Source organism: Centruroides vittatus, unplaced genomic scaffold, assembly GCF_030686945.1.
Source record: "Centruroides vittatus isolate TY-2023 unplaced genomic scaffold, ASM3068694v2 contig_1832, whole genome shotgun sequence".
NCBI classification, from domain to species: Eukaryota; Metazoa; Arthropoda; class Arachnida; order Scorpiones; family Buthidae; genus Centruroides; species Centruroides vittatus.
Genome location: NW_027121128.1, coordinates 708,935 through 736,286, shown reverse-complemented (window position 1 = coordinate 736,286; position 27,352 = coordinate 708,935). Strand labels below are relative to the sequence as shown.

Here is a 27,352-nt window from a genome sequence, read left to right as displayed (position 1 = left end):
TATTGATTTGCCAATTAATAGAAAGAATGTTTTATCATCATTCTATAATCAAGTTTTAATTTTTTTTTTAATAGGAACGCTTCAAGAAAACAATGGATCAAATTGCTGAATTATCTGATCAGAAACAGCAGTTAGAACATCTCGTTACACAACTTCAAGGTGAAACTGATACAATAGGTATTTATTAACTTTTCCTTAAAATAAAAGTATATTAATAACTCAATTATATCTATTTTAATCATTTGAAATTTTTATAATTAGGAGACTATATAGCCTTGTATCAAGTTCAAAGAGGTATTATGAGAAAGCGAGCTGCTGAGAAAGATGAATACATTGCCCAGTTGGCAAAAGATAGAGAAGATTTAAAGGTTAGATTTTAAAATTTTCTGTATAAATTTTATATAAAATGGTGTTTAATTGTATTTAAGGTGTAATTTTTAAATATTAATCATATATAGAAAATATGATTGAAAAAATGATTAAAAAATATATCACATGAAAAATATATTTTTTTTAAATTTAAAAAAATATTTTGTTCAAATAATGTCTGAGATTTATATATATATTTCCTGTGGGTCCTAAAGTCGTTACCCAAATCCATGACAGTATGATTAAAAGTCAGGGACAGGGGTCTAATATATCTGAGAGAGACCACCTAGAAACTTCCTTGGGTTGTTCACCCAGATTTGGTTTCAGGTTCTCCAGAGATCACCTCAGCCATCCATCTGTCTAAATAGGTCATTTCACAAATCTTGGCCAGGAACTATACAAGACAAATGCAGCTCTGGAATATGTAAGAGACAGTATATGCTGGTGACCTGACATGTACTTCAGATCCTGTTAAATATGTATAACCTGTATTTTTTCAAATTGTATAGATTGATCCTTGCTACTGTGTATCATAATAGTGCAGCAAAGATTTGTACTAAATACGATCCAATATATTACAGTGTGACTCATTTTCTTCAAATAAATTAAACTAAACAACAGAAATCGTTCTGGAACTTTAAATAAAATAAATTATTTAAACTTTTGAAATAATATCTGTTGTTGGATTATAAATTTTAGTATACTTTTGTTAAGTTTTCCATAAAATATTTTTGATAGTAAAATATGTAAGTATGCTACCATCAGGATTGTGAATAAAAATATGTCTAACCATATACAAACATTTATTTGCAAATAACATTCTATTATTATTATTTTTTTTAATGTAAAATTCTAGTAACATGTAATTTTAAAAATGTAAATTCCTCTGACTTATATGGTAAGTTGTTAGATGATCCAAATTTAAACTGATCCTCACTTAACACCTTATATTGCTACATAATGATTCAGGTTTGAACCTTGTCCAGACTCCCATAATTTATCATAGGCAATGTAAATTTTGGTATTCCCTGCTCTGTACTTGTCTGGTTAATGATGATTCAGATCATATCTTTGATGAGCATAATTGTGTTCTTGCTATACAACCTAAAATGTGTTGGTATCATGAATTAATTCATTAAATTTTAGTTATTATAGTAGTATTACTCTCAATGATAAATAATGTAATGTAAATATTTCTATTATGATTGCATGCTATTGTGTATGTCTTATAACACACAATTATTGTTCATTAGTATTTTTACAAGTATGATTTGATCCATATAGTTACTGAATTTAAATTGATAATCATGTAATTTTTACATTTAAAATGTAATTTTTAATAGGCTAAATTAGGAGATCTCCAGAACTTAGTAATGAGAATGCTTGATGAACGTAAACAACTAAAACCTTATGGTCCTGCAGTTCTAACAGGTAGTAATCACTTCCCTGGAAAAATAATATCAGCTACAGGTGAAAATGGAAACATTCTAAATGGTGAGTGTCTGATAATATATTTAAATAAAATACACTTAATGTTTGACATTATTGACTCAATGACAATAATTGTATTTTTGTAAAGGGGAAGATTCAAAAACTGAAATGAAGGCCAGTAACACAGTTGAAAATATGCAAGTTCCTAACAATGCAACAAATCAGAGCAAAACTGAAGACACCACGGCAAAGAAGATAATGGAGTTACTGACAGAAATTGGAACTTCCAACCTCATTGAAAAGTCTGTGACGGATAATTTCCATCCTTGTCCCTTGTGTTCGGGTAGACTGATGACAGTATGATCGACACTAAAACTAATATTTTCCATTTTTAAAATCCATGTTATGAATTCTGTACTACAATTTTGTACAGGAAACTTTTATATTCTCAATCTTCCTAACTGGAGTGCATCTATGAACAGTATATATGCGAATTTTACTGCTAAAGGTGCTCGTAACGGGAATTAGAAATCTGCAATTGCCTTTTTCTTTGTGATATAACTTATATTCCACGTGGCGACTTCCTCGTGCTATGGCTGTTCTATCGAAACTAGTTTATCTATTCAAAAACATGAAGGCAAATTGTGCCTTTCGAATTTCGTACGAGAGACTCGACATATCCCGTCTAGCGTATAATTCAGACCTTATATATATATATATAGAAATCTTCCTGCCTCGATTATAGATTTTGCGGTATATTTTGGAGAGGCGAAGCATTTAGATTTATACAAATTGACCGTACAGATTCAGCATTCAAAGATGTAAAGAAATCACTTTGGTTTAATTGTATCGACATTTGCATAGGAGAATAAACTTTTCTTTTGCTATTTGGATAACTTGTATAGGTAAACCAAATCATAGTTAGATTTTCAGAAGAATTGAGTCAAACATGCAGTTCCAATTATTGATGATTAATAATCGAGAACTGCCTCGAATTAATGACTTCACATATGCAAATTATATGTTCATATAACTGCCACTTAGTCATTTTTCTTATTTTTAAAATAAAGTATAACCTCAAGTAATAAGTTTTAGATATCCTTCGTTTAGTGGGCGATGGCTATTTAAGTTTCCAATTTAAATTTTTATCACACTTGAAACATCCCGTCAAAGAATCAAATGTTTGTAATTTTGTGTATTATAGATATGTATAAAATTGTATGTATCAAGTAAATTTATTTGAATCTTCTGAATTTGTTGAAGTGTTAACAAAAGTTTTGACATATTAAGAATATTTTCCATGGAGAAAATTTTGAGTGTTTCATATTTAATAAGTTTTGAACGAAAGGAAAGTAATTAAAATTGTATTACAAAACCAAAATTTAACATTTTGTTTAACCCAAAGCTCTCCGTCGATATTTGTCAAGTAGATAAAAATTAAAACAAATGCTAAAAAGTTGTAACTAATTAAAGGAAAATTTTATATTAAATAAAACTATGTACATTTTAATCGCTATCTATTTATTTATTCTCAAGTAGAGCCATTTTTAACTTGACGTCGGCAGACTTACGCAGCTTTCGATGATGTTACATCATCTCAATTCTTTTCATTACTTCTTTTATGAGCCACCAATTCGAATTGGTAGCGTGAATCAATGTTTTACATGATATCGTGCAGAAGAATTCAATTTGACACACAGGAAAGAAGACAATGCAAGCAGCATAATATTTTTTATAATGACAGTTAAAATCTCCAGTAATTACTATTTTTGTATCCGGCTAACCCACTGGTCTGTGTAATGCACCCAACTGAGGTAGGCCATTATGATTGTAAGTCATAATGGAAAATTTCATGACACCCAGAAGCTTGCGAGAAATCCCTTCTATGAGAATGATCATTCCATTCTCATAGAAGGGATTTCTCGAAAGCATCAACATTTGTGTAGGATTTAGCACAGATAACTCTGCCTATATGACATTCAGACATAAAGCTCAAAATGCCATTATAAAGAGTAATTTAATGGATTCAGATTGGGTGATGCATCAGGCCATCCTTTCTTTGGTTGAAAGAGAAAGTTCCAGATTTCATTTTAATCCTTTTCAGCCAAAGTTCTGTTCAATAATTCTACCACTAGAGAATGTTTTGTAATTCCCAACATGTGCTTGAAACCCCTATTGATACAAAATGAAGTTCTGCTTTTCCTTACCAACTGGTTCCCACCTAGACTGTCATTTGAAAAGATTGCAGTCTCGGAAGAGTTCAGGGCATGCAGAGGAATATCTTTTGCATGGCATAGACATGGTCATTTTGCTCATAAATTACTCCTCCATGGTAAAAATTTTTTCATCCACAGAGTATTTTTCACATCACAAAAGGCAATGGCCTCTTTTGAGCCAGAGTCGACATTTGGTAAGTGCCCCACGCTTTAAACCTTAAGTCCTTTTTTGGTGCTAGAATAGTCTCTTGGGCCATTTGTCTGTAACACCGACTTTCTATGGATCAGCGAGGATTTTGTATCTGGCTCTTCAAAGCCCTAAGCATTCCCCGGAGTCCTGTTATTCCTCAGAGGATTACTACTTGGTCGGTTCTCAATACGTTTCCTCGGCAACTGTTAAATATACTCCAAACGTATTTTCTGTCATTTTATTTATCAAGCAATTGTCTTAATTGTCAAGATTTATCAAGCAATACTTAATTGTCAAGATTATACTTAATGCCTAATTTTCCTATCACAAAGTATTCAAGTAATTTTCACAGTAATTTAAAATTGATGACGACGCTTCATTGTGCATCTAAAAATTAGTAGTAAGGTTAATCAAATAGAAATATTAGGCATAAAAAAAAAGCACGGAAAATAGGAGAAATGTATTGATCAATACACATCAGTCAGTTTTGATTCATTAGAAATTTAACATTTCAATTAGTTCTTATATAAGAATAAAGCTTTAAACATTACATCCCAAAAAGTATAATTGTAAATTATTGTTAGAAAAATTCCATTTGTCGAATAATTTAAAGTTCGTTACTGGGGCACTTGAAATTCTTAAAATTTGCAAGTCTTCCTCTATACAATAAATGGACATCGTTAACAAGATTTTGTCAATTAGACTAATTATTCGGGATCTGTTGCCTTATAAGATCAGAATGTAATTTTCTATATTCAGATGATTCGTTAATATAAACTGATAACATTCTAGTGTACAGTTTTATGAATAAAATACTACTAAACAATTTATAGTCACTAGGGTGGGATGAACAGTGACTATAAATGCCATTTTCCATTTAATAGAAGCAGGTATCTAGTTCCAAGAATTTTCGTATTGATTATAAATCAGTTTTTTAAAATATTTGTCAAATTTTTTAGTACTTTTAATTTCCTTTCCTGATCTTCGTCTTTGTTCGTTAATGCACTTATTCTCCAAAATACAAACTGGTATTCTGAGGTATTTTTAACCCAAAAATTTTGTTAATTTTACACACCAATAGCTTCTCTCTTGTTCAGTGTCGTCATAAACAATGAATTAAATCACGTTTTGAAATCGTCTCTTGCACACTTTACAACTAAAATTTTAAAATTTACTACCTTCAAATCTTTAGTATTAAGTAAATTTAACGATGAAAAATTTAATACTTGGTTATAAACTTATACCTAATGTAAAAACTTTCACCTAAACAGAATTCTATAAAATTTTTAAATTAAAACTTGCTCGTATTAAATAAATAAATAAAAACATTTAGGAAACAGATTCCGTTTAAAATAAAGGATTTTTATCACGTTATAAAAAGTCACAACAAAGTGGTCACGTTCGGTATTACAAAAATTAATTCCACAGTTAATGTTACTCGGCTATAAAAGAGCGCGCTAAATGCGGTATACATCGAAATTAAATTTCACTTAATTCGTTTAGGCGATACTAGATGGCGACAAGCGTCCCGTCTACCGATCGAACGTTTCGTAATATATTACAAAAGGCTAACATTTTCCTTTTTGAATTTCCTGTTTATAATACAATTTGTCTTTATCGCTCCGGTCACGTTTAGGGAAATTCTTATCGTTTCGTCGAATATTCGCCATTTATCGATCGGAAAAATAGGCTCTTCGCTTAATTAAATGGCGCGTGTACAAAATAGAACATTAGTAGTTTTATTATTTACAATTTAGGAAGCGCACCGCTAAGGGAAATTGTACTCTAAATACCTAAAATTGTTTTGGCACATCGATTGTTGCGCCAGTAACGGGGCAGTGACACTTTTCGAATTTTTCTAAACATATTTGACAACTTACCAATGCGAGGCGGCGCTTTAAAAATATATTTTGTTTTTTTCCCCCATCCGAATTAAATTTTTGGCTCCGGCGCAAAACGGCACGCGCAAGCACCATTTTTAAGCGCGCGCGTTAAAGGGGTCAGTCGTAGAAGCGTCGGGCAATAAAATCGATTTTAACCTTGCGTTTGTCATTCTTACTACCGCTACTATTACAGCTACAACAATACTACTACTACTACACGGCAGCGGCTAGTGTAGGAGATTGTGTAATGAATCGATTTATGTCGGTGTTAATCCGGAGACAGAGTTGCCTGTGTTTATTTTTTCCCTAAATAAAAAAAAAACCCTTAAAAATTTACTTTCTTGTGCCTTTATTTCTCTCTCTGGGCATTGTACAAAATAAATCACTAAAGAATTGTCTAGGAAAAACAGTATAAATCTTGTGATCAATATCTAGTTGTTTAAAATCGAACATAAACTGTCAATGTGTATGTTTTTTTGTATTTTTTTTTTCTTTTTTGAAGTTAATAAATGTTAACTTTCTTCTTTCTCTCTCTCTTTTTTTTAAATATATTTGATTGGTTAAAGTATGGAGAAAGTTAAAGTTTTTTTTTGTTGTTTTGTTTTCTTAAAATTTAAAAAAGTTAAGAATAATATATATATAATATATGATATATATCATCTTTACAAAGATTTTGGTGCCACTCAGGAACATTGGTTGAAAACTAGTGCAGTATAATGAGCAAAAATGTAGATATATTAGATGATTTTTTTCTTTTCTTAAATTATCACAACGATTCAGCTACATATAAAATGGCAAAGTTGAACGGTCAGTTCTCTCACACTTACAACGAAATTTACATGGTTTTTCTTTCCTTTTTTAAACATAATCGCTGGTGGACCGGGATCGTGGGCAGTAGACACGCCACAGAACTAAGATTGCAATAAATAATTTATCGGTGGACTGTGGCGAGATTTTTTCCTCGTCCTAGTTTTATCACTCTCACCGGAACCGAAACAGCAGGGAGTAGGATTCGGGCGGAGTAGCGGGGATCGGTTCTCGCTCTTGCCCGCACGGATCCGCTCGGCGGCGGTCGCTCCAGACGGCTGCGGCACCACTTTCGGGGGGGGAAAACTGGAATGCCTTCTGGCAAACGTTGCTTCTTGTAAATAATGTGTCTTGTTATGCGGTCGATTGCCTCTTCACGCCATTTAGTACAATATTTTCAGTTGGGAGTGAGACAATTAGAAATCGAACTCTGCCTTTGCGTTCTTTTAGAGTCGTTACTGTCTTTCGAACATTTCGTTCGATTCACCGTTCTGGCGGCCTCTCCCTGAGAATCGGTCTGTGCTTTTCCCGGCAGAATTTCTTGTGAACGGGCCAGTCGCGTTGCTGGCAATTGGAACCGCAGTAACGGGCTTGTTGGCATCTGCCGCAGATGCTGAATTCTCTGGGCTCTTGTTCCAAATTTGTACACGGAGGATAATGGCACTCGTAATAACAGGCTGGCTCTTCTGCAGAATAAACAACCACCAATGTATCACAGCCTTGAAAACATTAAGTTGCTAAAGATTAATGACAACAGAACAGAATTCAACTTGCATAATTAGAAATTATGTATGTGCAATTGCAAATCTAGAAATTCATTTTTATACTGTATGATTAAATTTAAAGATTATCAACTATTAAAAGACTGAAAAAAAGCAAGTGTTAGCTAGAAAATAAACCACAAAACCAGCACAAATGCTAGCTTAACACAGTGTTTCTCAAACTATTTTAAACACACAACTGTAACCACTACAAGAATTTACTGAAGAACCCCTAATTTGTCCTTATCAATCCCAAGCCAAGCTACAATTTCCAGTACTTTACTACAAAAATTTTTTTTAAACAGAACAAAACAGCAACAATTATTTGACTATTAAAAAGCTTTTGGAATAACACAGCAATGGTCATGCTCTATCAGAGGCTAAATGATTAGTGTTGTGTGTCATACGTAAAAATTTAGGACAGCCAATAAAGTTTCCTCCTTTATCAATATGCACTTTAGTCTAACAAAACCTCAAGGTTCTACAGAACCTAATTTGAGAAATACTGGCTTAGCATTGGGAAACTAGGCCAAATGGCAGGAACTTATGGATTACTACTTAAGACATAATTAAATTATACTCTAAAGATAACCCATAAAATTCTGGCCATTGACGATTCAAACCATCCGCCTTTTGGAAACTTCTGATAACCCGAGCCAAGCTAATTAAACCCAGAAGCTGTCAGTGTATTTGGTCATTCTTAAGTAATGATGATATTAGAGCACGGCTCACATTCCATCTTTAAATGTATCACCATTACTTGCATAAGTAGTGTTGTATTATACTTTTTTAAATAATGACAAGAATAGCAATTTAAAAATCTAATGCCACCTTTTGGATACTGACCACTTAAAAATGACCAAATTTCAGTATAAAAATTGGTAATTTGAAAAGTATAATTCAGCAATTTTTCCAATCTAACAATTGATAAAGATATGAACTATCACATTTAAAATTTTTGAGATCTTTAAAATCAAACAGTTCTTACTTTTTATTCCTTAAAATGAATATTAGATTTGCAATTGCTTTTACTTAAATGTTTGAAAGAAAAACAAAATGTAAAGAATTCAAATCCATGTCACAACTCTGTAGTCGTATGTTAAAAATCAATCAGAATTTTAAGTTCTAACAACATACAGAACAAAACAGAAAATAGTCTCACCTTCTTCTTCAATTAATTCTCCATTGGCATTGAAACATTTTGTGTTTGTTGTATCTGGAAAATGCTAACAAAAATAATAATAAACTATTTTTATTAGTTTGTTTCTCTTAACATATCAAAAATAATAAAAAATATAATTTCGAACACAGCAATAACAAATATATAGAGCATAATTCAATAAACTACAAAACAATTTAATTGGAATCATTAACTATATGAATGATTCAGAAAGTGCCATTCACAAGTGTTTTTGTTTAACGTTGAATTTTAAGATTATAAAATCCTGGAAAGATCTTGAGTCAGTAAAATATAGTTACTATTAATCTTGGAAAATATATTAGTATGACAGTGCAGATGGGTAAAATACAGGGTCTTCCAAAAAGAACACCACTATTTTAAATTATTGTAATTACATTAATTATTATCCAAGAACATTGTAATGTACAGTACATTAAAACATTGGAAAACTGTCCAAGTTTCACATTTGCCCATTACAATTTCTCAATGTGTGCACCTTGCATCACACTGCACATCTGACCAATACTCAAAATTCTTTCTACACTCACTACGGCACATCCATTGTTACTCCTCCCACAGCAGCCGCGATTCTATGGCTCCTGCAGATTACTAATGTTGCACAATGACAAGTGATTGACTTTGAGAACTGCTGAACACAATGCCTTCTTTGTTGCAGAGTTGCCATTTTTGTTTATGGCACTTCCTACAGCAATGACAAAACATTTGAATGCAGACGAGAGATGAAACTCAGTTACTCTGTCGACTGGTGTATGTCACATACTTCAGGTAATAATTAACATAATTACAGTAATTTAAAGTGGCAGCATTCTTTTTGAAGACCCTGTATATTAAAAAATCAGATTTATGAACATATAAGACACACTATTTAAAAATTTTGTAAGTAAATAAAATAGACATTATGCTTAATTCAGCACTTCAGATTCTGCATTTGAATAAGGAACAATAAATTTCTTCAATTAAAACTTATATATAAAAAAAAAAAAAAAAAAATATATAAAAATATTTACATGAGGAACCCTAAATGATGATGAAATTTTTAAGAATGTATGTTTTTACAACTAAATTTTATACCCAAATAATGAAATAAAATGTGCTTCCTATTCCAAATTCAATAACATGAAATAATATTTATGTACACATGCATAAATAAGTTTATATTAATGATAAATTTATTGTATTTGCTTCCTTTGAAGGATGTAACAAGTTTAATTTATAACTGGTAAAATAAATAATTTATTATGAATATTGTAATTCTTGAAATTATTATAGGCAGGACTACAACACATCTGATGAATTGTAGGTAAGGTGTTACAGTACAAGATAAAGACCACTTGGAAGAGATTTTTTGTTAAGATTAAATGAGTTATTTTGACAGCAAATGAAGTGATTAAATGTCATCCAAATAAAAATATTCATACATATTTTTATATTTAACTTTTATTTAAAGTTTTTCGTTGAAGACTTTTGTCAGGCACTTTATTAGATATTGAGAAACAGTAAAACAAATTTGCAAGACACTACAGAGTTAATGCAATTAACTCACATATGGAAAAACTGGTTTTCTATGCTTTGTGGTTTGGAATGAAACTCTGTATTAAAAAAATATATATTTAATAACACTTATTCAAACTATGTTCAGAAAAAAAGCTATCATTCAAGATTCTGTCAGGTTCAAGAATTCAATTAGTAAAGCTATGCAAGAAAGAGGACTTGAGACAAAGTAATTATTGATCAGTTTCTAACAAATGATTTGTTGTTCAATTGATTCATAATTATTCAAATAATAAATGCAGATCCTGAATTTATCAAGGAACTATTTTAAAATATTTCAGAATCATTTTATAGCACAAATGTAATAAATAAATATGAATTAAGCTCTCTCATTGTTAGAAGATAAAATTATTTTAACTATTATTTCTTAAGTAACCAACCAGGGGGAAAAAAAAAAAAAAATTTGTGCAAAAGCCAGCAAAAGTTTCATTTCACATAAATGGTCAAAGTTCATAATGAAAATTTTGACTATTAAATGTGGAGCCCACTAGGGGTGAGCAAATAAAACTACCCAACACCACAACCTCGTCATATGTCTGTACCTTATTGACAGGTTGGCCATATGGAATTTTCTAGCTTTTTGCATGTTTGTAACATCTAAATGGAGGCTAGTCTCTCACAGAATGTCCTTCCTGAGAGGCATTCTTCTTGGCAAATTGTATACGGCAATGCTACTTGCTGGCAAACAAATCAAGTTAACTGTTTTGATATTAGACACACCTTAAAATGACTTTTAATTAACAAAAAATTTTCTAAATACATGGAATGGTTTAGTTTAAAAATATATTTAGCATCTATGCATCTTGTCAAAAAGTAAGACTTGTCTTTAGTCTAATGTGCTTATAAGTTATGCATATATGTTACACATACACAAATTTAGCACTGCCTTTTTCTATAGATTATTAAAGAATAGAAGGTATAAATGAGTCTCATACATAAGCAAATATGATAAGTTTAACTTCTTTATGAATTTGTATGAGTTATTTATAATAAATTATACTATTTTTTGGAGGAGAACTGTTACTTAGCAACAATGTTTTTTTTTATTATAGACATATATATATATATATATATATATTTTTTTCTACATATATTTTAAATGTATGTAAATTATAAAAAATTTGTACAAAAATTTTTTATAAAATTTATTATTTTATGATAGAAAAAAAAAATTAAGCTTTAGAAGAATTTTTGGTTCTAATTGATATTAATGAGTCTAATTGAATAAGTATAATTGATGCTAATGCTTCTACATATATAAATTATTAATACAAAAATTTATTTAATGCAGTATTAAATTTTTGCATAATTTTGACAATTTCTAGAAATCAATATTCATAGAATATTCTGAGTACATTTATCGTCAAAAATACACAACAGAGTACATAAAAAAAAAAAAAAAAAAAAAGTGGGTTTACAAAAAGTAATTCACTAACCTGTTAAAAATGTAAAATATTAAAATAACTACAAATGTTTCTGATTTTTGAAAACAGGATAATTTAAACTATGATTCCTCACATATTTTTTAAAATTAAAAGCTCATGATGATTTATTATGGATAGTAATACATTCAGACATCTCTCATTTCTTACTCATGTAGATGATCCCAGTGTGGATCATGTTCTCCCACATGGCTAAATATTTTTAGGTAATTAGGCTTACATTAAAAATCAAGATAAATTAGAAAGTAATCAGTTACTAAAATATTTTAAAATCAACTGTACATGTAAAATTAAAATGCTGTAAAGGCACGAGATATATTTACTGCCATTTTTAAATCTATAACATTTACTTTAAAAAGAAAAAATATTTTAGGACAGCTTCTTTACTGTTTGATGGCATTACACAGAGGCCACACAGAGGCCATTAATGGTTACAAAAACATCAACAGGTCAAAGTTTTTATTAAATTTAGAAAGATCAAATGATAACTGAAGAGGGAAAAAGTTTATATTTTCTTGAATTTATAAACAAAAATGCATTAAAAATCAAAAACATGTTTGCTTAGTCTCAAGGTATAACCATAAATCTGCACTTAAATAATTGATGTCCAATTATTTGCACAAGTGATTGATATCAAAATATTTCTACTGCACCTTTTCAAATACAATCTAAATTGGATGATGATAAATACTCTTGTAATGTATTAAAAATATATCAATTTTCATGATAAATTTCAATGAAATCTTTTGAAACTTGTGAAATTTTTTATACAGCTACACACTTACAGGGATAGTAAGGAGAATAAATCATACTATTAATTATGAGGTTTAATAATGTTCTTACATAATTATATAAAGTTTATTTGTATTAAAAGGTTTGCATGTTAGCTCACTATTACATCTCTTTCTAATTTAAAAGCAATTTCTAATTCATCTATACATTGAGATTTATGACTAAAGAAAATTTAATATATATATATCTCTTTTTGAATCTCTATCAAAAAGATATGAATTAAATGAAACTGAGTTCCCATACTGAACATTGTTTATATTCTCTGATAATTTTTTCAAAACAACAGTTAACACAGAGGCCATTTTCTGTTATAAAAATCAAATTCTTCAATTTAAAATTTTTTACACAAAATTAAATATAACCGAAATAAGGTTCTCAAAATTTATTTTCTGATAGTGATTACTCATTTTTACATGGTAATGTTTTGTAATAAACTTGAATCCTTTATTTATTTAAAAAGTTGATGTTTTATTATTAATTATTTTTATTTATTTTATAAAGATTTTAATCATACAATGATGAAATAATTTCAAAATTTTAAAAAAGGGTGCAAACTAATAAACATATTAATGATATAACTTTAGAATTAAACTGGATTTTTCCAACATATTGTGACATCAATAATAAATTCAATATTAAATATTTCAAAACAGAGAAACTGATACAATAATAACTGAAAGTAATTTGAAATGTTTAAGAACTATTCAACAGATTGTTTATGTTAACAGAAAGGTCAATCACTTGTCAACAGGAAACAAGAGAACAAAAGAAGCCTTGAAAATTCAATTCAAAACAATCAATTTAGAACAAATCACTAATGTAACTATTTGTTTAATAAGTAATTAAAACAAACAATATTAACAATGTAAATATATGAAAAGGAGAACATAGTGGTAATTGACTTTTTAACCTAGTTCTATACAAAAAAAAAAATAAATAAAATAACAATCACCATCAATATAACAATCATTAAATTTATTCCAATTTTAATATTAGAATATTTAGAATCAGGATTATGAAGGGTGAAGTATTATAGAATTAATTGGAATTTAAAATTACAAGTTACTTTGGGAATAAGTTAATAAAAAAATTAGCAACAGTCATTACTGTAAACAAGGAAATAATGATTAAAGTTTACTTCAAAAGCTTCCCTCTTACTAGCATTAGAAATAAGTATTACAGATGATAATAATACCCATTTTACATAAGTAATTTTTAGAATCTGTTCAGTATTCCTGATGCCAAAAAATATGAAATAAACATCTTCAAATTATTTTTCAGTTAATTATCTGCAAATAACTGGAAACAGTCTCAATGGGATATTTTCAGAGCAAGCAATCTTTTTCTAACAACCATATGGAGAGATGCTAAAAACACATCTTTAAATTAGTAAAAAGTGTAAACACATTGTTTATGTCAAAAGTAAATATCAAGTGTCAAATATGTGAATTTGATAAACTTCAATGAATTACTTATATATTAGATATCTCTGAATAAATGTGGAGGATCTATTTTTTTTTTTTAAAAAAAGGTTGTTTTGTTTTAATTAAATTATATTAGAATATGTTCATGGACAAGCCATAGTTTTATATGACATTACACACAAACCAAAGTTTAATAATAAAATAAAGCTATACCAAATTTTTAGAAGTTAAAGTAATTAAAAACAAAAATTAAACATCGAAAATTTTTAAAAAAGAAATTACGTTACCTCTTCTACAAGGTGATCTGGAGGTAGCTGTTGAATGGCTGCCCAATATAAAGATTGTTCACGTTGTTTCACATGAGGTTCGAGAAAAAAGTGTGCTTTTATACCTAATGGCACTAAAATTAGATTTTCCAAACGATTATCCATACTAATACCGTTTTTATGTATCACTCTGAAACCAGGAGCAATACCACCATAATGTCTTTCCCTATTAATACAAAAAAGAAAAATCAAATATTTAGAAAACATGTCGTCATCAATAATATACATGTAGTTGTTACTTTATATAAAAAAATAAAAATTCTAACAATTTTTAAAAATAGAAAACTTTTTCATTCTGTAATAATTATATATTTAGAAAATTTGAATATGATGTATTTATTATTAATCATTTGTATTTTATAGACATTCGTTTATAAATTATTACGATTGATTTTTCCAAATTCATCATCATCTTCAGGTGAAAATTACACTAGAATTTCAAAAACAGACAAAACTGCACATTTATACAATAAATATACCACTTAAGCAATAATAATATAACTGTAATAAAAGTTAGTTTAATGCAGCAATTAAACTACATCTATCAAAATATAAAAGTAAACTCTTAATATTAAAAAAGTCTAATAAATATATATATATTAACTGCTTTTGACCTAATTTTAATAATATTCATAGTTAGTTTTGTACTAACTGTATGACAAAATTTCGGACTTCAAGATCACATTTAATCTTATCTAAGAATTTTATTACTATTGGCAATCATTAACAAGCAGGATTATCAATGTTGATACAAATTAGTTTATCATATCAAGAGAAAAAAAGTAATTCGGATAAAACGATTAATTTCAAGAGACATTTTTTAAAAAACCCTTGTTTCATATAAAATTAATACAACTTAAAAATAATTTTGTAGCTACAGTTTGATGTAATGATACAATTAAGGTAGTAATAAAGCACTTAACTTAATGTTTTTTCTATGCACAAAAATTCTCTTTGGTTGCATCGTACACATTTATCGTTATATAAAAAGTAGATAACAGCAAAGATATTTATTTCGACCATTCATAATTTAACAATTTCATACATCTTCATAAATATTAATAAGTATTTCTGTATTATTTACACACATCGCAACATCCTTTCTCCATAACAGAACAAAGCATTCTCCATAGGCAAAAGTGGGAGATGAGATAAATTAAAAAGAAAAGAAGAAAATTACAGAGATAAGAATGTTTTCAAATTTAATACTTTACTGTAAAATTTATTTTACACAATTATTGAACAAATAAACAAATGTTGAGAGATCATAAAACAAATTATAAATGATAAGAATCAAAAGAATATTTTAAATATCCTCTTAAGGGTATAGTTAAAAACAAAATTTAGCTTTTTATCTAGATATTTATTATAATTACAATACTATTGTTCTAGAAATACGAAGCACGGTTCTTCAAGGATCAAATTTCTGAAACAAAATTTAGAGGTACGAGATTCTGATAAGAACGATTTTCTATTAAAACAAGTATAAAAACCCATAAATTATCAAACAGAATAGTGTACAAAGTCTATTAATCATCATAATAATTTAGAATGTTACAATACAATAAACATGTTAGAACTTCCAAAAGATAAAGTTAAACTGCTTCAAAAATACCTATTTATATTAAATGTTTCTAGAATTCACACACTTCTACGCTTTATTTTTCTCATTATATATCAATCAATATCATATTATTCAGTAGGTCTACACAGATACAAACTGATCAATAGAAAGCATATGTAATCAAAGACTCGTCTCTCAAGTAAATAAATATTTTCAATACGTCTTTTGCAGAATGCGCCTTTAAATTTTATTACCAATTATATTTTATTGATTTGAATTTTTTGATGTATGACGATTTTCCAACACTTAAATTTCAACATTCCATAATAAGATAAAATATTCTATTAATCTTCAAATCAAAATATATTAAAAGAAATTTACACTGATAATTAGTTTAGCCAATGTAGAACTATTTCTGCATTATAATGAACAACAAAAGAAATTCCCGATTGGGTAAACTAAAAAAATACCACCACCAATACAAATTCCTTTTAAATTTCTTGGTTTAAAGATTAGAAAAAACAGGAGACAAAAGAAAAGGAAAAATATGAAGAAACTATATACTATTTCATTGAAGAGCCAGGATGACGGGACCTTATAGCATCAGCCAATTACGCAGAAGGCGTTGGATTTTCTTGTACTTTGTCTCAATCAATCTTATGTGGTTCTGGATTTTTCTTTGCCGTTTCATCCCGCCAGTTCAGACGTCTATTTAGTCACCTATTAAATGAATACCTGGATATGATTCCAATGGAATAAAAAGGAATGGCAACTGAAATGTGGATCTAGCTCCATTGTCTCTTAACATCACTGGCTTCAGAATAGTGGATCTGTACACTCATTGTTCCTATATGCCTAAAGAGTATATGAAGAGAGGCCTTTACCTTTTACACTATTTCCTTAAGTACACCATCTTTGGAAAAATCAAAAATTTCTAGTAATCATTTTAGAATTACAATATTAGTTACTTTATTATTGATATATTCAATATCTTATTTAATTACTGATTTTAGAATTATGACAAGATTATCAATCAGAGTTTCACCTAAGAAGTATAATTAAGAAGAATTTTCTTTGATTCAAAAAGTTTAATAAAAAAAAAAAATTCTCATTTTATAAAAATGGAAAATTAATTTAATATAAACAATCACCACTAAGCCCAATGAGTACATAATGAAATACCAACAAATTGCCTTAAAAATCAGGCTATAAATTGGCTAATTAAATGGATTGATATAAAGTAAAGTAATTTGTTACTAGAGGTAGATGTTAGGTACCATCTCTTATCTAAGTTAATAATTATAATTTAAGTAAATATTAAATAAATTTTAAACCTTCTGGAATAAAAGAACTGACCTGGGGTAGGGCTTGAACCCGCAACCTCCGCTTGCCGTGCAGTGCACTTGCCAGTAATGCCACCCAGACCCCTGAGCGAGTCTTCACTTCCAGAACTGGCAAGCGCACTGCACGGCAAGCGGAGGTTGCAGGGTTCAAGCCCTACCCCAGGTCAGTTCTTTTATTCCAGAAGGTTTAAAATTTATTTAATATTTACTTAAATTATAATTATTAACTTAGATAAGAGATGGTACCTAACATCTACCTCTAGTAACAAATTACTTTATATAGCAAACATTTAATTAGCCAATTTATAGCCTGATTTTTAAGGCAATTGTTGGTATTTCATTATTAATTTAATAATCAAAATTTATTTTTCAAAAACACTCTTTAATTTTGGCTATCTTTTACACACTGATAATTATAACATTTAATTTCATTATTAATAGAATATTTATTACAAAGTCCACTTTTTTAATCTCAATTTGTTCACAGCAATAAATCTCGATTACATAATTTTTAAGCTTTTTCATGCGATAAGATTTAAGTGTTTTTAGCCGTTATATATAAAAGCATGACTTTTTATAGTGTAATTATATAATAAAAAGCTAAAAATTAAAAGTCTATACACTGACTTCTGATAATGACACAGGGTTATATCTAAATCAAGTTTTGGAAGTGAAGGTCCAGATAACACAATTGGCAATGCGTTCGCACAGCAAGCGGGAATTGCGGATTCGAGTCCCACTTCGAGCAGATTCTTTTCTTCCAGAACTTTCTAAATTAATTATTAAATTTAGTAAGAGATAGTGCTTAATGCTTACCTCAAGACCAAATTACTTGACATTTAATTAGCAATTAGTAGCATTAACGTAGCTTGACGTAATCGGGTGATTGTCTGTCATTAATCTAAAAATCGGGTTTATGGATGTTTATATTCTTACGACTTAAAATTATGAAATTAAACTATATATGTTATTACAACTGATTACATATAGGTTTGATACAAGATTGATAATCATATTTAGGCTTTCTGTAATGTATATTTATAATTTTGAAGATATTATCTGCATTTTAGGTATAACCTATATTTAATTTTACAGTGACTAAGTTAAAAAAAAATTTATAAAAGAGATGAGATATCTAGTTTATGAAAGAATGCCACATTTTCTAGTTTATAAAAGTACAATTTAAAATTATTACAAAAAAGAAATTTGTAACCAATTAAGAACCACCTATTGTTCAGAGTTTTCAACATGAAAAAGTAACAGAAAAAGCATTGATAAAAACCTTACATTTTATACACAGTCTTAAAAATTAACTGATGTTTACTTAAGATAAGAACTTCCCAATAACTTTTTTCCCCTAAAAAATTATTCAAGGGGGGAAAAAAGTTACTTTTCAGAACATTCACCCACAGAAATCATCTCATTAAAAAAATTTTTTAAACTAATTTTTCTACTAATCTCAATATATGGTTTATTCACACACATACAAATTTTAAGTACGTGCGTCATCATTCTGATAAGACTACGGAATAAGCAGTTTGAGTAATATATTTCTGAATACGTGCAACCTTGACAGAATGTAGTACGGAGTTCAAAATACTGCCGAATAATTTCCGATTGTTTAATGGCTCCTAAGTTTTTAAAAATTTGATAAATTCTAAGCCTTTCCTACTAAATTAATTAACCTTAATTAACCAATGATTAATATAAAAAGTATCATAAAAAAATTGCATAAGTTAAAAAAATATAATGTTTATTTTTAGAAGTTCACAATTTGAATAGGAATACTACTTATCACTTCTATATTTTGCTGAAAATTCTTTAATAGTAAGCATAAAACTATTATTTTGTACAGAAATATGAGATCAAAATGTAAGGATCTTTAATCTTTATATTTTTAAAATAATTCATACATAATGTACAGTAGCACTTCAAAAAAAGTACATTAAAAAAATTATGCCATTTTTATATGGCATAAAAATTAACTATTGTCTGCTAAACATTTGAACTCCATTAGAAATTTCGAAAGAAACAATGAAGAAAAAGATAAATATAACTGTAAAGAATTATTTATTTAATACTTTAGTTTGCCAGATGCATTATAATCGTACAGAAATATTTGCTTTAGTTTTCTTATAGAAGTTATCATACTCCAACCAGATGGCAAATGGACGATCTCCAAGGATAGAATATTATGGCTTCTGGCATTAGCTTTCAATCTATGTTACGCATATACATGCAAAAATTTGCTTCAATTCAACCTCATTACATCCTGTTTTCATTACTAAAAACACACACAATTAATATATGTATATAAAAATAGCATCCAAGATAATTGTTTCATCGAGGTTTAGGAGCAAAACAAAAATTAAAATTCTATAACATCACATTTAAACGTATATAACTATAAGAGTGATTAGGAGGGGGAAAAAAATGGAGACTTTTCAAATATTTTAAAATTTAGATGGATAAATTCAATATATAACTAGCTTTAAAAACAAAATTCCATAGATTTAATATGTTAATTTAATATTTTATTAAATGATATATTATGAAACAAAATAATGAAGATTTCACATATCTTATATGTTAAGCAGAAGGACTAAAGAATAATTTAATCATCATTTTAAAATGGTCAAAAACCTTACGCTATCTAAATAGCAACCATTCACATTCAGTAAGTGGTGCAGCAGATTAAAACTAGTCAGTATCCTGTTAAGGGTAATATAGCATTACAATTTAGAGAGATATTGTGTTTCTACACAGTGACAGTTATCAGTTCACTTCATGCATAGAAATAGATTGTACCAAACGATAATCTTTGCCTGTTTTTAACGAATAAATTTCTTTAATATTTCTCTATTATTAACGTTACAGTAGTAACGACAATTATTTAAAAAGCAGACATCTGAAAGATTTATTTATTTAGCAAGGTTACCATTAAAAAAAGGTATAGCAGCAGCTGTAACCTATTATTTAAAAATATTTTACAAATTCCAGAGAGGATTTAGAAAACGCGCTTGTTTCACTGATTAATAATAGTTTAAAAACACTTACCATAATAACTCGTGAACAAACTGTCCAGCATTTCTGCCTCGCGTAACATCGTATGCATATGCAAATATTGTTGCACCATTACCGTCTCTATCTACCTCTACCCTTGCCTATAAACAATTAAAAAAATTTGTTAAATTATAAAGACAATTATAGATAAGAACAAACTAACATATATACACACACAAATGTCAATAAACAAACAAGAAGTTTATATTTTGTTTAAATATTTTAATTGATGTAGGAGCAAAACAACAAATTTTTTCTTACGACTAATCATTAATTTATCTTTATTTATTATTCCGTGAATAAGGCCGATAACGAACATCTAAACCGTTCGACAGGAGATAAACTTTTTATTTGGCAATATGTTTACACAATAAACACGTAGTAAAATAATATTTTTTTCCAAATTCAGATAAACTCTAAATTCCATTAAGGTTAATGTTTGTATTTATTTCTAATTCATAGTTAATTCCCCCCCTTTTTTAACTGAAGTCTTAACATAACTCCAGTATACAAAGCATTAATTTGTAAAGATATTAAGATTTATTTACAGTAATGGCAGCAAGAGAGAGGGAGAAAACACATATTAAGGCGCAGTCCTCAGACATAACCAGGATTAGTTCACGTCAATACGGTGCCAGTTGGAAAGGGGAAAAAAGAAGAATGCTCTAGATCACAATCAGGTTGTTAACTCAAACATTGGCCAGATCTTAATGCCTCATCCTACGACAAATGGAATTTAGCCAAACGAACAATAATTCTGGCACGGAATATAAATAACTACAATAAATTGCCGCAGCATCCGCGTTATTTAACATATAGCCCGAGAGGGCCGGCAAACGATTAAAATATTTACGCACTAAATTATACATCAAGCATCCACATCTTCTCGGCCCGGAAATACATTTTTACGATAGGAAAAACTCAAAGAATCATCATGATAAAACAGTAAAATCTATTATGCCTGGAGTGAGGAAGGAAGGAGAAAGGGAGGAGAAGAGAGAGAATGTCAATAAACGCATAGTTTCGACGAATGGCAAGCAAAAGCATTAGTCATAGTTAATTCCGGATATAAATATTACTAATCAATCACCCGTTCACCTGTTGATCTGACATTTTATTAAACCCATCCCGACGTAAAAACGATCGTTTCGTTAAAAACTTCCGATCGATAATTTGGACGGGAGAAGGGGGGAAACGGTGCCATTACTTTTATCCTCGGCACAAAAACAGTAACTTAAGCGGCCATCTAAACTGTGCCAAGATATCGATATATGTTAATTGTTTGGAGCGGATGGGCACGTTTGCGCCGGTACCGAATGACGTCATCTCCGCTTTTTTAAAATCCCGTGACGCACTTCCGACTGGAAGGGGTAAACGACATCTCTCGGGGAAGAGAGAGAAGGAAAATATAATTAAAAAATAATAATAAAGAAACCCCACACGTAATTGTTTTTTTTTATTCTTTCACTTTTACGAACGCTTTCGTCCTCGTCCGACCTTGAACGAACGAGATTCGTTCAGACGACAGATAAATAATAGACGCGCGTGATTAAAGTAATCTGCGGGAATCAAACTGTAATGTAAATCTCCCGGCGAACGAGATCTCGTTTGCCAAACTCTAATTATTTTCATCGAGAGAGAATTATTATTATTATTATTACTATTACGAAATCAAATAATAAAATGCATTATTCTCCTCCCCCCATATTTTCTGTAGAATAATAATAAATGCTTTTAATCTTTCGTTTCGGATCGAGCGGACGATGGACCTATTGATTTCCATGGCATGGTAATCTCGTTCGGTGGGTGTCGGCCTCGCTCTCGACCAAACTCGCCTTATAATGATTGCCGCTCCTAAGAGAAAAGCAAAAATCAATCTACTTTGCAGACGGACGGGGCAGGTGGTGAGCGAAACGGTCGACAAATCAACTCGGCGCCGGAAAGTGGGTACAGCTGCGCGTGCACTCGAATGCACCGCCCATGCGTGGAGGGGGAATAAAAAAATAATAATCCAAAAATGAACAATACCGGACGCCTTCCTCTTCGGAGGCAAAAATTAAAAAATACCATCGCAATCTGCATCTATTAACTAGTAATAATAAAGTTCAACGGACGCATTTTACTGTTAAATATTTACCGACAGCAATAACGGGACGCGGTTCTTTCTAATCCGGCAGCTGTGCAAAGCGGTCGACATCTGCAATCGAAAGAGATAAAGCGAATCGTGTGTGATGTCATCTATGCCAGATGATTAATACCCCGAACGCGATTTTTCATAAATGCGCTCGACGGACGGGAAATTTTTTATATGTATATATAAAAAAATTAGTTTTATTTGTTTATTATAAGCGCCTTCCTTTAATTCGTGGGAGTTTTATTAACGGATGTGGTCAAAAGACAGGACCGGACGGATCTCGTACACTCGCTCTCCTCTCGTTTTCGCGCGACGACGAGTCACGTGCTCGGGGGACGAAACAGGGATCGTGCGCGTTGCCTCGGCAACCAGACCGAGAGATTCGAGCGCAAATAGAAATCGGTTTAGACGTTAATGGTTAAGATTTTTACACGCGATGTAACGGCGTTACGGAGAAGAGAATAAAATCGTGAAGAAAACACCTTCCCCCCGCAAGCGGACTCGCCTCCGCTCCCCCTTCCTTCATCCATCCATCCCCCTCTTTACCCCCGGCAGCGAAGCGTCCATTTAAATTAACGTTGACGTCAGGTCGACTTACCTCAAACGCAAACTCCTGCACCAACGATATGTCCCTTTCGTCCAGTAGCGTGTATTTCATCTGAAAGAGTTTATTGCATTATAAAATAATTTAAAAACAAACACGATAGAAGCATTTTCGAAAACTCCTCCATAAAAATAGCCAAATAGTAGCCAATTAAAAAAAAAATTAACGAAAGGGTGCGCGAAGAAAAAATAAATCGCCAAATAGTAGCCAATTTTTTTTTCAAAAAATATTTAAATAAAAAAACGAACGGTCACGTGCTATCCGCATCCGATAAGAGGTGGTGGGCGAACGTTTTTGCATTTCTTTTGCTCGAAATGCAAAACTAGTAAACGAGAATTTCCCGATCGGATGAACCTAATTTCGGAATTTCTCACTCTCCGCTGGCCAAACCGCGCTTAAAATCGTTATTCATTTAGCCGAAAAGCGAAACGTATAGATCGATCGAACGAACGGTTGTATATAGCCGACATCGAACAGTATTAAACTTTTCGAATTGCCCAAACAGGAGGAGGAATAAGGGAAAAAAATTCGGGAGGATATCGATCGATACATAAATATGCTCCAAGAATCTGGGAAATAAATAAAGTATTGCATCCACAATCAAAACGGGGGGGGGGAGAAAGGGAAAAATGGAAGAAAGGAGATTGGGTAAACTGCCTATCGATTAATCACATCGTAGTAACGATTACTTGGCTTGCAAAGCCTTCGATTATGCTACCTTCCAACATTAACCGAGAACTTGATAGAATTTTTGAAGGAACGATCTTCGATCGGTGTCATCCACGGGTCGGTTCGATGGGTAAAAGGACGTTCTAAGTTGTGATTTAGGAAATATTAACCCAAATAAGTCCCGCCCGTGGCCGTTTTCTTCGCCCCCGAATTTTACCCCTCTCCCAACTCTGACGGGAGCCATGATAGCTCCAGTTTACGACTAGTTATCGTCTATTACTGGATTAACTTTCGTGCGATACGATCGAGTTTCCGCTTTGATTAATACGAATCGTTAAAAGAAATTTTTTCTTCTTTTTTTCTGTTCCTTGCTACGTCGCGTAGAAGGATAACCTTTCCAGTAAACAATAGCGAAACGTCTACTCGAGTCGAGCAAAAGGGGGTGGTGGGTACTTCAACAACATCGGTCGCGGCCAAACTAGTTCTTGAAACAATAGACCTTGGCGTAAACGCCGTGACAAATAAACCCACCATCTGTTGTGGAAAGAGATGCAGGCAGGCAAGGCCTTGTTCATTCACCGCATCAAGACATTTGCTAGTGGACGTTACCAAGGTAACCGGCCTACCTTTGACTGCAGTGTCGTTACGATGAATTTCCAACGGCAGACAGATCTTTTTGCCCCCCTCGACCAACATCAAACACATACGGTACCATCGAGCCAGTTTTCATCGATCCTACTACATTCAATCTAAATATCGAATCTGTTGTTTCAGAGATTTTGTTTAGGCATTGTTGCTCTGCTAAAATAATGTAAACTTTGCAATAGAAGTAAATCTACAGTTCAACTTTCAACTGGAGAATATTTTTTTGTGTGTTCCTAAATATGTAAAACAATTCAACTTCACATAACCTCTTTTTCTAATAAAACAGCTGAAGATCTCTATGATATGACCTTAAACTAGTGCACTATGAACATTCAAAACACGGGAACAGTAAGCTGCAATAATACTAGTGACTATTTATCAACAATTAACATCTATAACTAGCTACTGCCCCAAAATGTTGCCAGTTCTAAATTACATGCTTAAATTTGATCTAATTTAGCCATTAGAAAATGCTAATTTATCTGGCACGACAATTTTGTCGATACAAATTAGTGTATTTTCATTACCAATACTTTGATAAGTGTACTATTTTCGAAGTTACAACCAGTTTTAAGAAAAATAATTCTTTTATCCACTTAATTTAAATAGCAAATTTATTTAATTACATTATATAAACTACATCTATTGCAATAATACTGTTTAACGATTTGCAAAGTCTGTTGCCGCACTGTTTAGTTCAGGAGGCTGACCTACCAAATTAGTTACTATAAACTGTTCTATTTAATAGAACCGATCTGCCAAATTGGGTTTTCGAAACAAGTCACCTTCCAAAGCATTTGCACTGGAAATAACTGCTGAAAAACTAAATTTACTATTTTAATGCTAAATTAGGTTGTCAAGCCTACAAATTTGTTACTCTTCTACGAACCAAAAATTGCTATTCCTGTTATTTTCCTTTTGCAATACAACTTTCTGGTAGCATTTTGTATGCAGACATCTTGCGTGTGTTTCCTTTAAATAAATATTTACTACTACAATAAAGTGCAAATTATGTCATCAAAAATTAAAATACATAAAAATAGAAATTACTGGAAATTTAATCATTGCTAGTCAAAGTAACCTAGATAAACTGCATTGTGCCACTCAATCAATTATTTACTCCAACATTTATAATTTATAAGATGTGGAATTTTATGCTAGCATTAAAAATGTTCTTTTTATATATATATAAAATAGTATTAGCAATTTTAAACATCTAATATCACCTCATGGAATTACAGCAACCTTTATCATATTTCAAATTTTATATTGTTTAAATAAGGTATTGTGTTTTCATTTTATAACAACTAGACTTACAAATGAAAACAAGAATGCCATTCTTATTTGATGAAATTACAAGCATTTGTTTTTTTAATAAATGGAATAATTATCAACTTTAATAATGTCCCTACAGAAAGATTAGACCAGTGGATTTAATAAATCAAGTAAAGAGCAAAAAATTATTCTATTAAAAACAAGGAAAATATCAATTTCCTTAACGCTTGGAAGGATTCCAGATTTATGTGAAGTAATACTCAAATGAATTTCTGAGTTATTACCTATTTGTTATAATGGTCAACTTCCCAAATAATGTTTACTTTTATAGTGTTATTCCTTCAGAGCCAATTTAAAAACTTCACTGTGCAACTTTGTAAACAGTATGTTTTCATCCCAATCACTTAACATACTTTCTGGGCCTCCACATTATTTTTCTTGCAAGGTTATTTACAAAATTACTAAACAATCATTTTTAAATGTAGACCCTCGCGTCGCACATTTAACTAGACTAAACAATAGAGGATAATGATAGATATCCGTACGTTTTAACGACTTCAGAAAAACAAAACAAAAATATTTATTTCCACCGAAATCGTTTTTAAAGTTAAGGAAGCATCTCTTTGTTCGATTTTTCTTTGTTCAACTTCGGTCAAGAGGGAGAGCCGTGACCCCGGACGGGGTGCGGCCCAAACTGGCCGGAAACTTTAAACTAGAAGAGGGGGGCACACACGAACTTCAGCGATTGAATCCGGTCTACAGACCGACAAGAAGTTTTTTTTTTTTCTTCTTCTTCCCCAGAAAAAAAATAAATTATTAGGAAAATCAATTGGCAACCTTTGACATTTTCATTATCAGTTAGTCTAGAGAATAATTATATTGTGTTATAAAGCTTTCCCCTTTATGAATTTTTCCTTCGTCCGGATTTAATTTGCATCTTTCGATTGTGAAAGTTGACATGGTCGAGTAGTAGTTGAGCTCGACTGAAACGTCACACAAACACAAAGAATTCTTACCTTTCCCGCAGCTCTGCCTAATCTGACGATTCCTAATTTGACACCAGACATCCATGATTTCTGCCGAATTTGTCGAATCCTTCATGGGTGTTAAGGAGTTTGCGACAAAACCCTTCACACGCGCCGACCGTCCTCACAATGGCGAATATCCAACTAACATGTGCACCGACTTCTATCAACAGCTGGACTCCAATCGCTACTGGAGCGCCCTCCGCGGATTTATATTTCGTTCGATTATCGTCAATCTTATTTTCCCCTACATTGACAATTTATTTAATCTATTTTTAAATATCTTCTTCGATTATAAGCCTACAATACTTTTGTTATTCAATATTTAATGTTTTTTTTTATTTACTAAAATAATAATTTTATAATAATTAAAGTTCATATGTATATATAATTTTACCTAATATTACGTTTTTAAATCAAAATTGTTATAGACCGACACCTGTCGGAGGAATATGCAAATATATCTTATTTAATATTTCTTAATAAAATTACTGTATTAAATAAATTGAAAAACAACTTTTAATTTTTACTATTAATTTAATAAACATTTCGGGAATTATTTTAAAATATTTTAAAAGATTTTGAAATTTAAACATCTTATAATGATCAACCAATCAAATTTCTGCATTAAATGAAA

General features: G+C 30.6%; 3 protein-coding genes across 7 annotated transcripts in view; 1 reads left to right on the top strand and 2 right to left on the bottom strand.

Annotated features, from left to right (window-relative positions):
• LOC136969955 (golgin subfamily A member 2-like) overlaps positions 1–3,310 on the top strand; it is a 77,017-nt gene extending 73,707 nt beyond the window's left edge. For both annotated transcript variants that reach the window (XM_067264301.1, XM_067264300.1), the window contains exons 20-23: positions 75–177; positions 262–368; positions 1,713–1,863; positions 1,949–3,310. In XM_067264301.1, the coding sequence (XP_067120402.1) occupies positions 75–177; positions 262–368; positions 1,713–1,863; positions 1,949–2,163 (576 nt within the window). In that variant the 3' untranslated portion in view covers positions 2,164–3,310. The remainder of the gene's footprint in view (positions 1–74; positions 178–261; positions 369–1,712; positions 1,864–1,948) is intronic.
• LOC136969961 (transmembrane protein 268) overlaps positions 1–27,352 on the bottom strand; it is a 364,695-nt gene that overhangs the window by 288,415 nt on the left and 48,928 nt on the right. The gene's annotated exons all lie outside the window — the stretch shown is intronic.
• LOC136969944 (zinc finger MYND domain-containing protein 19-like) lies at positions 6,422–26,914 on the bottom strand. Of its 4 annotated transcripts, none has more exons than XM_067264266.1 (6): positions 26,707–26,914; positions 23,096–23,155; positions 20,358–20,464; positions 14,355–14,559; positions 8,820–8,883; positions 6,422–7,615 (listed from the first exon to the last, which is right to left on the bottom strand). In XM_067264266.1, exons 1-6 carry the CDS (start codon positions 26,755–26,757, stop codon positions 7,380–7,382), a joined length of 723 nt encoding a protein of 240 aa, XP_067120367.1. In that variant the 5' UTR covers positions 26,758–26,914; the 3' UTR covers positions 6,422–7,379. The 4 variants fall into 4 exon arrangements, with proteins under 4 accessions (XP_067120367.1, XP_067120368.1, XP_067120369.1 ...); XM_067264267.1 differs by having other exon boundaries at positions 6,422–7,582; positions 26,707–26,911; XM_067264268.1 differs by lacking the exons at positions 23,096–23,155; positions 26,707–26,914 and adding an exon at positions 22,501–22,641.

What these genes read in the sequence shown, in the direction of transcription:
- LOC136969944 (XM_067264266.1), bottom strand. Translation starts at nt 26,757, where the DNA reads ATGTCTGGTGTCAAATTAGGAATCGTCAGATTAGGCAGAGCTGCGGGA. An exon ending in TTTGTTCACGAGTTATTATG is followed by an intron (nt 14,560 to 20,357) that starts GTAAGTGTTTTT and finishes TTGTATTAATAG; the next exon opens with GGAAAGACATTATGGTGGTA. An exon ending in AGAATTAATTGAAGAAGAAG is followed by an intron (nt 7,616 to 8,819) that starts GTGAGACTATTT and finishes AATGTTTTCAAG; the next exon opens with GCTGTGATACATTGGTGGTT.